The sequence below is a fragment of the Notamacropus eugenii genome, chromosome 2 (genome assembly GCF_028372415.1).
Source record: "Notamacropus eugenii isolate mMacEug1 chromosome 2, mMacEug1.pri_v2, whole genome shotgun sequence".
In the NCBI taxonomy this organism is placed as follows: domain Eukaryota; kingdom Metazoa; phylum Chordata; class Mammalia; order Diprotodontia; family Macropodidae; genus Notamacropus; species Notamacropus eugenii.
The window spans coordinates 368,865,758-368,878,707 of record NC_092873.1 but is presented as its reverse complement, the minus strand read 5'-3'; the positions used below and the strand labels follow the sequence as shown (position 1 = coordinate 368,878,707).

The 12,950-nt window shown below is 38.8% G+C and overlaps 1 protein-coding gene across 1 annotated transcript in view; it reads right to left on the bottom strand.

Moving 5' to 3' along the window:
• Positions 1-11,493, bottom strand: part of LOC140528704 (nuclear envelope pore membrane protein POM 121-like) — a 49,075-nt gene extending 37,582 nt beyond the window's left edge. Inside the window, exon 1 of the mRNA XM_072646774.1 lies at positions 11,427-11,493. Within this exon, the coding sequence (XP_072502875.1) occupies positions 11,427-11,442 (16 nt within the window). The 5' untranslated portion in view covers positions 11,443-11,493. The remainder of the gene's footprint in view (positions 1-11,426) is intronic.
• Positions 11,494-12,950: the final 1,457 nt, after the last annotated feature.

Here is a 12,950-nt window from a genome sequence, read left to right as displayed (position 1 = left end):
CAATGGCATACAGGTTGTGTGTGGCAAAGTCAGGATTAAAACTTCTCTGACTCCAGAACCAGAACACCTCACTGTGTAGTTCAGACTTCTCCCTTACTTCTAATACTGCTGGTTTTGTTTCTAGGCAGCCCATTTAAACTGGGAAAGGGGTATCTTTGCTTCAGTCCATTTTTCATCCTTTTCTCATGTCTTTTCCTGGGCATATGTATGCAGAAATCTATCCAAGAAAGGACTTCTTCCCTGCCTTGATGGAGTAGGAGGCAGCTAGCTATGTTACACTGGAGAGAACACTAGCTTGGGCATCAGAGGGCTGTGATTTCAGATCCCCTCCAACCCTTTCTGACACTGTCAAGTGACTAATCTGAGCCTTGGTTTCCTAAATATCTCTAAAATAATCTAAAAATTGTCTAAATAAATCTCTAAAAGAAAAGATTGGACTAAGTGCATTCCAGCTCTGGATTCAGGATCCTATTTTCTACATATGGGGGAGTGGATTGCTGACAAAGAGAACTACGTGGTAAGGAAACTCCCTTTATCCTTATAAGGCAACCCATTCTCTACTATTTATAGTGTCATGTCAATAAGTATTTATTAAATACCTGCTATACCTTTGGGATACAGAGAAACAGGGGAAGAAGTGTCACCTAGAACATGAAGAGATACAAATTTGTCCAGAGTCACCTAGTTAATATGTGTCAGAGCTGGGACTTGAACCCAATTCTTCCTTGGTGTAAAGGCTGGTCCTCTAGGCACAAAGTCACAATGTCTCTCTAGCATGTTTGTGCATGTATGTATATATATATATGTGTGTGTGTGTGTGTGTGTGTGTGTGTGTATGAGTGTTTGTGTATATATGTATACCATCAAAACTAATAAGGGAATGGAGGAGGGAGGGAATGAGAGAGTAATGTGGGGTTGAGACAAAACTTGAAGTCCTAGATAGAAACCCCTATGCTTTTTGTCTCTGCACACCCCATCTGTCAGTCAAACTTTGGGGGAGATCTCTTTTGAGGTGGGTGATGAGGCTGACAGCAACAATGAGAGCCTTGCCTAAATCTAAATCTGCCTGCCTCCCCTTCCCTGTGGTTAAAAGTACCTAACACAGCTGTTTCCTTTTTCCTGTGATTAATTGCCCCCACAGGAGCATACCCCACTCCTGGTTAAGTGCCCAAGATTTGTGTATAAAAGCAAGGCCCTGTCCTTCTCCAATCTGCTGGTGCTCCTAAGGACTAGCCCATCACTTTTGCATGAATAATACCCTCATGACTATGAGAATATCTGCCTCTTGAACTCTTTCTGGATGATCCAACTACTGAACCTCATCATTCTCTTCATTTTGGTGCTGAAACTCAGGACCAGTCTGAGAGTTGTCCTGAGTTTCAGCACCAAAATGAAGAGCCAGCAGGTAGGTGTTTGTCTTTCTCCCTGTCCTCTCCTTTGTCTGTATCCTGTGGTTGGACCCCTCAAGCTGTCTAGATTGCTCAGAGTGGCGCTGTGGGTCTCTCTGACTTTTAGGCAGTCAGGCAAGATGATTCTTCGTTTCTTGAGGAAGACACCTCTCATTTAGCCTTCTCTCATTCTCCTCCTCTTCAGGATGCTGAAGAAATGGCAAGTGATCTTGCCAAGATCTGTGGGATCTTGGACATGTGACAGACTATTTACTCTCCCCTCCATCATCTCTTAAGGCATTGGGACAAATTTGGAAAGGGGGACCTTAAGAGAGAGTGTCTCATCTTTTTCTGTAATACCGTCTGGCCACAATATAATCTAGAGTATAATACTATCCTGCAGTTAGATCTTTTTGCCAGAGGGAGGGAAAATCTTGCAAAATGCTTCTCATGTGCTTTCAATTTGGTCCTGACCTCCACCAATCTGAAGAGGCATCGAACTCCACAATCTAGATGATCCAATCACGTATAGGATTTAATTTAAATCTCTACTGACTACCTTTAAAACCTCCAGTTCTTTTTATTCCAAAGTGTTATCCCAGTTTGCCTCCCCCCCCCCACCTAGACCCTAAAGGGGCTTCTCTGAGTCCCTTAGCTTCCCTCATACTCCTTCCCATCCACCCAATACTAAGTCCCTCATATATCAGACAGGGAACCTCCTTTTTAGCGCCCCCAGCCCCAACTCCCCTTCAGTCTGTTAAAATACTCCCTCTAAGAGAAGTTCCTGATTTGAGAGGAGGCAACATCTAAGTTCATGTTCTTTTTTCAGTGTCTGACCTAACCAAAATTAAGAGAAATTATGTAAGGACCAGACAAGAACCCTGCTCTTTTTAGAAAGAGGTTGGGAGAAGCTTTAAGAAAGTATACTGACTTGAATCCTGAATCTTCTTCAGGAGCCATAGTCTTAAGTATGCATTTTATTTCTCAATTGATTTCAGATATCTGCTGAAAGCTTCAGAAATGAGAACAGGGCTCTCAATCCCCTTGAAGGAGCTCATAGAGACTGCTTTTAAGGCCTTTAATAATAGGGACAAAGCACAGGCAGATAAGAAGGATTGTAGGGCTTGAGCCAGGAATCAAGAACAAGCTCAGCTGCTTGCCACAGCCACTTCCACACCAGGGGGATCCAGTGGTAACTACTTCCACTATGAAAAAAGAAACAACCCAGTCACTGGTCAAGACAATACCCTATAAAGGGTAATTCTAAATGTCAGCCACCTGACCCTCTTTGCCACCAGGAAGATCACTAGAAGCAAGATTGTCCCTGTAGCAGCATTGGAGATTGAGCCTCAGTCCCTCAACTCTGTACTCCAGGGTCCTCAAGACCTGGAATGTCAGGTAACTGGGGAAAGCCAAGCTGCCTCCTTCAACATCTCTATGATGGAACCTAGGGTGAAGGTTGATGTTGCAGGTAAGATTGTTAATTTTCTCAGTGACACTAAGGGATTCCCCCTTTGTTAATCTTGACGAGGAATGGTACATGGATGGTTCTAGCTTTGTGGAAGGAGAGGTGAAAAGAACTGGTTATGTAATACTCAGCCTACAAGGCACTATAGAATCTACGTCCCTTCCTTCAGGAACTTCTGCATAGAAGGCTGAGCTCTTAGCACTTACCAGAGCCTTGAAATTAGGGGAAAACAAAGGGGGTAAACATCTTTATAGAATGACAAACATCTTTTATAGACAAATGCCTTCCATGTTTTATATGCCCATGGTGCTGTTTGAAAGAAGCGGGGATTCTTGACCACAAAGAACTCCCATGTTAAACATGGGAGTAATTCTGCACTTTCTTCAGGAACCATACTCTCCTAAGGAGGTGGTTGTCCTATATTGCCCCACAGAAGAGGGAATCTGAACAGGCTGTGGGAAACTGACAGGCAGGTAAGGCTACTCAAGCTGCTGCTTGGGAATTGGCTTTGATGACACATCTGATACCTCAGGTCACCCCCACTTTCACTCCTCAATGTATTCTTAAGGAACAACAACAATATCAGGCTAATGAATTTGAACTCTCCCTTTCTCATTGGTATAAGTCACCCTCTGGTCACTTAGAAATTCCAGAATCTGGAATGTGGAAACTCCTTTTTGGCCTCCACCAGGTTACACATCTAGGAAAAGCATGCACTTTATAATCCAGTGATTGTATTACTGAATCTAAAATGCTAGAGACAATTAGGCAGGTTTGCAGGCTTGCTCTGTATGTGCCCAAAGTAACCCTGAAGGAGCAGTAAGACCCTCATCTCTTCTTACCCCTGTCCAAAATCAAGGGACCTTTCCAGGTGAGAATTGTAACTACATTTTACATGTAAGTCACCTGGCAGAATCTTTAAGCTTCTCTTGGTGCCAATAGACACCTTTATAAACTGGGCAGAAGCATTCCCTTGCAACACTGAAAAGGTCATAGAAGTGACTAAGGTACTTTTGAACAAGATCATTCCCAGATTTGGTCTCCCTTGATCCTTACAAAGAGCTAATGGATCAGCATTCACTTCTCAGGTCACTCAGGGAGTTGCTGAGGTGTTAGACATAACCTACAGTCTTCATTCTGCTTGGTACTCTCAGTCCTTGGGCATGATTGAAAAATGAACCATACCCCAAAAAGGACCTTGATTAAATTGACCTTAGACATTCAGCAGGACTGGTTGTGACTTCTCCCTATAGCCCTACTTTGTGTCCTGAGACAGTACAACCACCTCTACCCCCACTAGGAGCAGAATCCTACTTTGAAAAAGAGTTAAAAAGTGAAGTATTTGGCTGGGAAGATGAGCAAACAGTGTAAAAAAAACCAAAACAAAAAACTCAGACTATAGAATCTTACTTTGGTGACAAGATGAAAACATACAACCAGAAGATGGCAAAGTCAAAACTTCTACATCAAAAGCCTCCAAGAAAAATATGAATTGGTCATAGGCCATGAAAGAGCTCAAAAAGGATTTTGAAAATCAAGGAAGAGAAGTGGAGGAAAAATTGGGAAGAAAAATGACAGCAATGCAAGAAAATCATGAAAAATGAGTCAATAGCTTGCTAAAGAAGACCCAAAATACTTAAGAAAATAACGCCTTAAAAAATAGACTAACCCAAATGGCAAAAGAGGTCCAAAAAGTCAATATGGAGAATAATGCCTTAAAAAGCAGAATTGGCCAAATGGAAAAAGAAGTCCAAAAGCTCACTGAAGAAAATAATTCCTTAAAAATTAGAATGGAGCAAATGGAAGCTAATGACTTCATGAGAAATCAAGAAATTAGAAAACAGAACCAAAAGAATTAAAAAATAGAAGACAATGTGAAATATCTCACTGGAAAAACCACTAACCTGGCAAATAGTTCCAGGAGAAATAAAATAAAAATTATTGGACTACCTAGAAATGCATCATAGTACCCTAGAGCAAGCAAGATGTTAGCCTAGCCCAAAGCCAGTGGTAATCAATCAGATCAGATCAGATCAGGTAATGAATCAGATTCTGCCAGAGCCTGGGAGACCAAGATTAGCAGAAGGAATTAGAGGACATCAATCATCAGTGGTCCCCCTACCCCAACTACACTCACCCCTTTGAATGTATCTTGATGACCCATGTTCCCTTTGTGTGTACTTCTCTACTTATGAACTCTGTGGCTATCTCCTCTTCCCTCTGATACTTTGAGTATTTGTAGGAAATGTTCTCCAGGTTTATGAAATGCTGTAACTGTTACACCATTTCAGTAAATGCATTTATCTTGAGCAAATTGTTTATGATGGCTGACTAGACTCACATCAACAAGCATTTGTTAAGAAGGATCCAAGTCTAAGGATACTGTGAAGGACCAAGCTGAGTGAATTGATGCAGCACATTCCTTAAAAATCTATAAGGCAAAAAAAAAAAAATAGAGATAGGGTGAAAATAATTTCAAAGCAAAATTATAATAAAATTTTCATATCAAATGATGCACCTGGGCCTTCTACTGTTAAGGACTTATTATGTGCCAGGCACTAGGCTAATCAGTGGAGATGCAAAGGTAAAAATAATCTATGCTCAAGGAACTTATAATCTTTTCGGGAAGACAGTATACAAACTACTACGTATGTACAAAATATATACAGTGTAAATGGGAGGCAAACTTGGAGGAAAGGTACTGGTCTTAAGAGGGACTGAGGAAGTTTTCTTCTGGAAGGTAGAATTTTAGCAGAGACTAGAAGTAAAGGTAAATGTATGGTGGGAACTTGTGAATTGTGGTATTAGGAGTGTGGACTCACAGAGTCCTTGAGGACTCAACCTGCTAGTTTAAATGTGGATGGCAGGGTGTCCCAGAGAGGTACAACAACTATGTTATTGTAAACCACTCAGGTTTTCTCATTCCAAAAGACATAGGTGAGTGTTTGAGTTGGAAGAATTGCCATTTTTCTTGGTGATAATAATAAAGATCAAGAAAATTTATTGAATAATGAAAATTTCCTCCCTGAAACTAAAATATTTAGTGGATTTTTTAAATGGAGTATGTTCAATAAACCAATGTAAGATCATCAAATTCATAAAGAACCATGAATCTCAGGTAAGCTGTCCCATTGGGATATCCAGTCTACAGGTGGGTGATTGCCTCCAGACATTACATGTATGCTACTTTTATTGTTATATTAAAATTATTTATGTGTTATAAAAGTGGTAATAAATTCTTAATTTTATTTGAATAAAGTATGAGTCAAAACAAGATGGGATAGAAGAGGAAGGTGTCATTACATAAAGTTTGGAAAACTTTACCTTTCACTCTATCTTCCAACTCCACCAATGTATTAAAAGTACCCATCTCCAAGGTTACTAATATTTTTAACCGAAGCCCAGGTAGTGTGAGTGTCTTCCTCAAATCCACACACAGTAATAAGTAGCAGGGATAGGACTCCTACTCAGGTCTCCTAAGTTCTTTCTTCATGGAGTACTTAGAGGAGCAGAATAGTTGTTGAAATGGGTGATGGGGAGAAGTTACCTACTTTCCTCGAGTCTTGAAGCTAAAGTAATTTCTTTCCATTTCTGCAAGTCTTGCTTCTCTTGTGGTTTTTAGCCCCTTTTCCTCCTTTGTCCTGGTTTGGGGAGGAAGGAGAGAGGATAGAAGAGAGAACAGGGAGGAGGAGAGAGAGACTGCTAAGAAATTATATGCATTTTTTAATCTTTTTTAAGTCCTATCCAACTCTTCATGACTCTAATTGGGGTTTTCTTGGGAAAGATACTGGAGTGGTTTGCCATTTTCTTCTCCAGCTTGTTTGACAGATGAGAAAACTGAGGCAAACAGGATTAAGTGACTTGCCCAGCGTTATACAGCTAGTAAGTGTCTCAGGCCAGATTTGAACTCAAGAAGATGATTTCCTGACTCCAGGTCCAGCATTCTATCCACTGTGCCATCTAATTGCCCCAAAACATATATACTCTAGAAATGAAATATAGCACATCTCTCATGGGTAGGGTTTTTTGCTAGTTGTTTTGGCTTTGTTCTCCCAGGATGGGGTAAAGGATGTGGTTTGCATTGATGATGGTCTTGTAAAGATAAAGACTTAACTAGTAAGTAAGCATAAATTCAAAGCATATATGAGGTGCCTAGGGAAAGGTTTAAAAGAAATAAGACACTGATTTTTCCCACCCACCCCACCCCCAAACCTGTGATTTTATTGGTGTAGGAAACTCCTGGTGAGGAAATATCTTGTAATAATATAGATAGGCAATTGTTCTACAGTTTAAGAGTCTTAGAGCTTTTCTGGGACAGAGTTAGCAAACATTTTCTGTAAAGGGCCAGATAGCAAATATTTAGGGCTTTGCAGGCCAAGAAGCAAAATTGAAGATAATATGTAGATACTTATATAACAAGAAAGAAAACAAATTTCCAAAAATTTTTATTGATGAAATTCAAAATATAATAATAATAATAACTGAGTATAATTTTTTTTGTAAAGCTATACTATATGAATATAGTACACTAATGAGAATGGTATCCTTTTTGGAGGGGATAAAATTTCATTTAATTGGGGTTCAAAATTAGTGCTCCCTATCCTCAAAATTGATTACAAATATTCATCTGTCAATGCTGATTTTTAATGAGATTTTATATATTTGATCTTTGAAAATGACTTTTCACTTAGATAAAAACTGACAAATATTAATATCATTCCATGAATATATGGTTTTAATTTGTTGATATTCATTGCTTGGAAGGCATTTATAGAATTCTATTTGTTTTTTCTCTTGATATTTGCCTTTTAACATGTCATTACATTGCAAATTAATCACTTCCAGTTGAAGGTTAGGTGGAGGCTCCTCAGTTGCCCAGTTAAACGGATTTTGAAATATGGACATTTCTTTCATACTTATATAGAGGTCCAAAAAGCACTAGCGGAACTGCAGTTTGGGCTCAGAAAATATATCAAATGCAAATTTGTGTGGGAATGGAGATCTTATTTTTTGTTTTAACTTTTGAGATTATGAGAAGTGTATAGAGCAGCTTGACATTACTTGTGAATTCAAACAATATTAATTGTCCTAGAATTGACTTTACCACAGTATAAGTTTCACATAGAAGTGTTGCTTTGACTTGTGATTTTAGGTTGAATTCACTAAGAAACAATATCAACAATATCAAAGCTACTTTCCAAAGCCATTCAGTGTTTGATAATAATGGTTGAGGGCAGCTCTTTTCATTCAGAAAAATTTCTATCTCAGCCCTCAACTCAAAATACTGTAACAAAACGTTTTTTTCTCTTCTTTTCTTGTTTTGATGTGATGGGAATACATTAATAATAAAAAAAAGCATAAGATGTTTTTTAACATGGCACTCAAAATGATTCTGAGTTATAACTACATTGCTGAATTTGTAATGTACTGAGCAGTGGTACAAAAAGATGAGAGTGCCGCTTGCTATTGGAACTTCTCAGCTTTGCTGTTGTAGCTTACAAGTAGTCAGAGACAACATTAAATTAATATGGGTAGATATGTCCCAATAAAACTTTAGTTGTGGATATGAAAATTTGAATTTTATGTAAGTTTTCACGTTTCAAAATATTATTCTTCTTTTGATTTTTTTCAACCTTTTAAAAATGCTAAAACCAGGGGCAGAGCTGAGATAGCAGAGTAGAAGGATGGACCTGCTCTAGCTCTACTCCATAGCCCATAAAACACCTGTAAAAATGACTCTAAACAAATTCTAGAGCAGCAGAAGCCAAAAAATGACAGAGTGAAAGAGATTCATAGCCCAAGGCAGCCTGGAAGGCTGACAGGAAAGGTCTATCACACTAGACTCAGAGTGGAGTCCAGCCCAGCCTTGGCCATGTAGCACAACTCTGACAGGATTAGAGCAGGCTTTAGGGCATGGAATCAAGGATTCTATGGTTCCCAGGTTTCTCAACCCACAAAGGCCAAAGACAGTTTCAAAGGTGAGTAAGAAAGTTTTTTCACCTGGATGAGAGGGGGGCATGGGTTTGGTGCAAGCCCCGGCCCAGGGCAGCAGAAGTCACTGCAGCAGTGTCCTCTTTTGGAGCCCTTGGCTTTAAGATTGTGGGGGAATTGAGCAGCTGATGTGGATCTCAGCCCTGAGTGGTGGTCCTGGCGTGAGGAGGAGCTCTGGCATGGTGGAGCTGGTGAAGATGGTGGAGAGGGAACCCTACTTGCAAATCCTGGGCAGAAAAGAGTGTTTGTGATTGCTCACGGGCAAGAATGCAGGCCAAGAGAGGAGTAAACTCTTCTCCCTTGATTGTGCCAGCTGGGAGGAACTGAGAACTTACAGGTCCCCAGAGTATACTGTACTCTTGAAAAAGGACCCGAAAGGCAAGTAGTTGTTTTCGAAAATGCCCAAAAGAGGGAAAAAAAAGTTAGACTATAGAAGGTTACTTTCTGGGGAACAGGTATTCTGTCTCACCCTTTAGGATGAGGAAGAGCAAAGTTTACCATCAGAGGAACACCTAAAAGTCAAGGCTTTTGCATCCAAAACCTAAAAAGTAAATGTCCCAGGCTATGGAAGAGTTCAAAAAGGACTTTGAAAATCAAATAAGAGAGGTGGAGGAAAAATTGGGAAGAGAAATGAGAGCAATGCAAGAAAATCATGAAAAGTGAGTCAACAACTTGCTAAAGGAGATAAAAAAAAATGCTAAAGAAAATAACACCTTTAAAAATAGACTAACCCAAATGGCAAAAGAGGTCCAAAAGGTCAATGAGGAGAAGAATACTTTAAAAAGCAGAATTGGCCAAATGGAAAAAGACTTTCAAAAGCTCACTGAAAAAAACAGTTCTTTAAAAATTACAATGGAACAGGTGGAAGCTAATGACTTAATGAGAAACCAAGAAAGAATGAAAAAATTGAAGAAAATGTAAAATATCTCATTGGGAAAACAACTGACCAGGAAAATAGATCCAGGAAAGAAAATCATGGGACTACCTGAAAGCCATGATCAAAAAAAGAGCCTAGACATCATCTTTATGAAATTATCAAGGAAAGTTGCTCTGATATTCTAGAACCAGAGGGCAAAATAAATATTGAAAGAATCCACCAATGGCCTCCTGAAGGAGATCCAAAAAGAAAAACTCCTGGGAATATTGTACCCCCTTTTCAGTCATCATCACCTGGATGAATGCTTTTCTAGCATAAAAGAAGTCAACTTTGAGAAAAAAAAAAATCTCCTTTTCAAAGTCATCCTGTGTGCTAAAATCTATGACACCCTAAAATGAGGAACTTGTGCTGAGTGAGTTGTTTTTTGAATCCATTTGCCTATCACTTAGAGAAAACTATGTGATTGTAACCAATTCTAATTGCCCAAAAGCCCTCAAAGAAATTGGTATTAACTGGCATTTGTAACCACTAAAGAATCAAAAAGGGGTTTACCAGAGGACTTAAGTAAGTAAAAGAAAGAAAGAAAAATGTTGCATAAGGAAATGGGAAAAGTTAAGGATGAGTTGGAGGGTAAAGAAAGTTGGAGTCTGCAACTTTCATCATAAATTCAGGGTTTGAAAGCAAAGGGTTTTAGAGTTTTTGAAAAGGAGATTTCAGAAAAGGTCTTAATCACACTGAAATTAAAAAAAAAAGATTTAGTATTTAAAAAAAAAAATCAATGCCTCTTTGACAGTTGTTGCTGGTCTGCCTTCCCCAATCAGTACAAGACTACAAAATATGTTTATCTATCAATCAATTAACATGTATTTTATGAAGCATATTTTGCTCTGATTTAAATAGTCATGCTAAAGGATTACTAATTTAGAAAAATTTAAAGGAATTGGTTTGGCTCTTTGGGTAACTCAAAGAAAGAAAGAAGCAGTAATGGGAAATTGGGAGTGACACCAGGAAATTTTTTTTCTCAGTATAAGCCAACTAAAAATAATGGAACCTTGTGCCTAATAAAGTTTAGTTATTGCCACTAGTCATTGTAAATCAGAATTGATTGGTTTGAAAATATTGTAATGGTAGTAAATTAGAGAATCTAGTCAGTCCTTGTATGTACAAAGAGAATAATGAATATTTACACCTATTTCCCACGGTTCTTGGAAGAAACACATAGCTGTGAAGTGGTTAACACAGTGCCTGACTTGGTTAAAGGATGGCCTTTGTAGTGTTCACACCTCATAGGAATACAGTTGAATAAAATGCTATCCCCTTCACAACTACTTTTTCTGATTGGCACAGAATGTTAACAAATTGAGAATTACTTATAAACTAAACATTTTAAAGTATTACTAAAAACAAGCTTAAGCAAATTCCAAGACATAGAAGAAGTCTGGCACAATGGTAGGCGATTAGCATGAAAATGCCAGGAATAATAAAATAAATGACTTTCTGTGAATTGCTGAGTTTGAAAGGTATTTAACTAAATTATTACCACCTGATTAGTAATGTTTTTAAATATGAGAAAGCTAAGAGAAGATGTCAGAGCAAGTTTCTTTCTCTTTTCAATCTGAATACTATCACATTTATTTGTCATATGATTATTAGACTATATTAAAAAAAAACTAGAAAATAATAATAATAGTAAATGACTTACTGTTGGTGAAAAACATGGTATAATCCTCTTAGGAAGTCTTTGTGAGGTTCCTCCGGGTGAGCCCTACTGACAGGGTATTGTGAAACTTTGCAGTTCTTTGAGAACTTAGGCCTCTCCTACTCAATGGGGAGAAATGAAACTTTTGAAGTTTCATTTTTCCATTTTGAGTAGGAGAAATGTGGAAACAGCAATACAAAGCGAAACAGGTCTCTTGGGTCTGAGTGACTGAGAAAAGTTAAGGCACCCCTTCCTAGAATTTCTGTCACCAGGTATATTTTTTTAGTTCATAAAAGTGTGTGTGTGTGTGTGTGTGTGTGTGTGTGTGTGTGTGTGTGTGTATGTACATTGTGGCACACAAGGGATTATAGATTTAATTAAGCAAGAGTGGTTCCAGATACCACCCCAAGGCAACTTGCATGACAGCCACTTCTCCAACTTGTGTGGCTTTTAATCAGCTTACACTCCACTGGTGACCATCTGCTAACTTTCCCCTCTCTTTGAGCACTTAAAGAAAAAGATCACTATTGTGCACAAGTTTGTCCTTGACCAAAGTTGAACTACTACCTAGTTCATGGGAGGGGAACTTGCAGCCTCAAGGCCACATGTGACCTTCTAGGTCCTTAAGTGTACTGGTAGTAATGGTACTAAATTAGAGAATCTAATCAGTCTTTGTGTGTACAAAGGGAATAGTAATTATTTACACTTATCTCCCAGGGTTGTTGGGAGAAACACATAGTTGTGAAGTACTTAACATGATGCCTGGCTTGAATACTTTGGATTCAGTCAAAGGATTAGGACCTAGAGGGACCTAGAGGACCTGGAGGGTCACATGTGGCCTCAAGGCTGCAGGTCCCTGACCCCCTGCCCTAGTTTTAAGGCCACCGTGTCTTTCTGATAGCATAACTTTTATCAAAGAAACTGTGCCCCTTTATGATCCACTTGCCTAGGGACTGGGCTGGGGAAATCTCATCTCATTCTCATCCCATTATATTTTAGAAGTGGTCTAATGTTCTTCATTTGGCTTTATTTGCATACAAAGTGGATGATACATGAATAGATGTAATTTATGAATGATAGTTGTGAACAGATGAAATTTGCGAATAGTTTAGAAATTCTGGATGAAATTTTGAGGCTAATATATGAGAAAAAAAAACAATTAACTAGCCTTAAGCTGTAATTAGTGAAATTTTGCTGTTTGAGGAAGAGTCTCTTGGACTTTTGCTACTACTCTAAGTCTTGAATCCAGGTATAAGTGTCTGATCCTTCATAAGAGCTGATGGTTTACCATTCAAGGGAAATACCATGTGCCTCTGTAGTCTGAGGACTGCTACAAATGGATGTCTGTCTCTAGGAAAGTTGAGAGAAGAACCTTGTGAAAATAAAGGTAGGATTCTCTTGACCTATCCCCATCTTGGTAAATAAGAAATTTTCCCACTTGGTTAATTCTGAACCCGGCTATGACACCCTGTCATACAATTGGATGCCTATGACTCACACCTGAAATCAAACAGAACAAATGCCTCT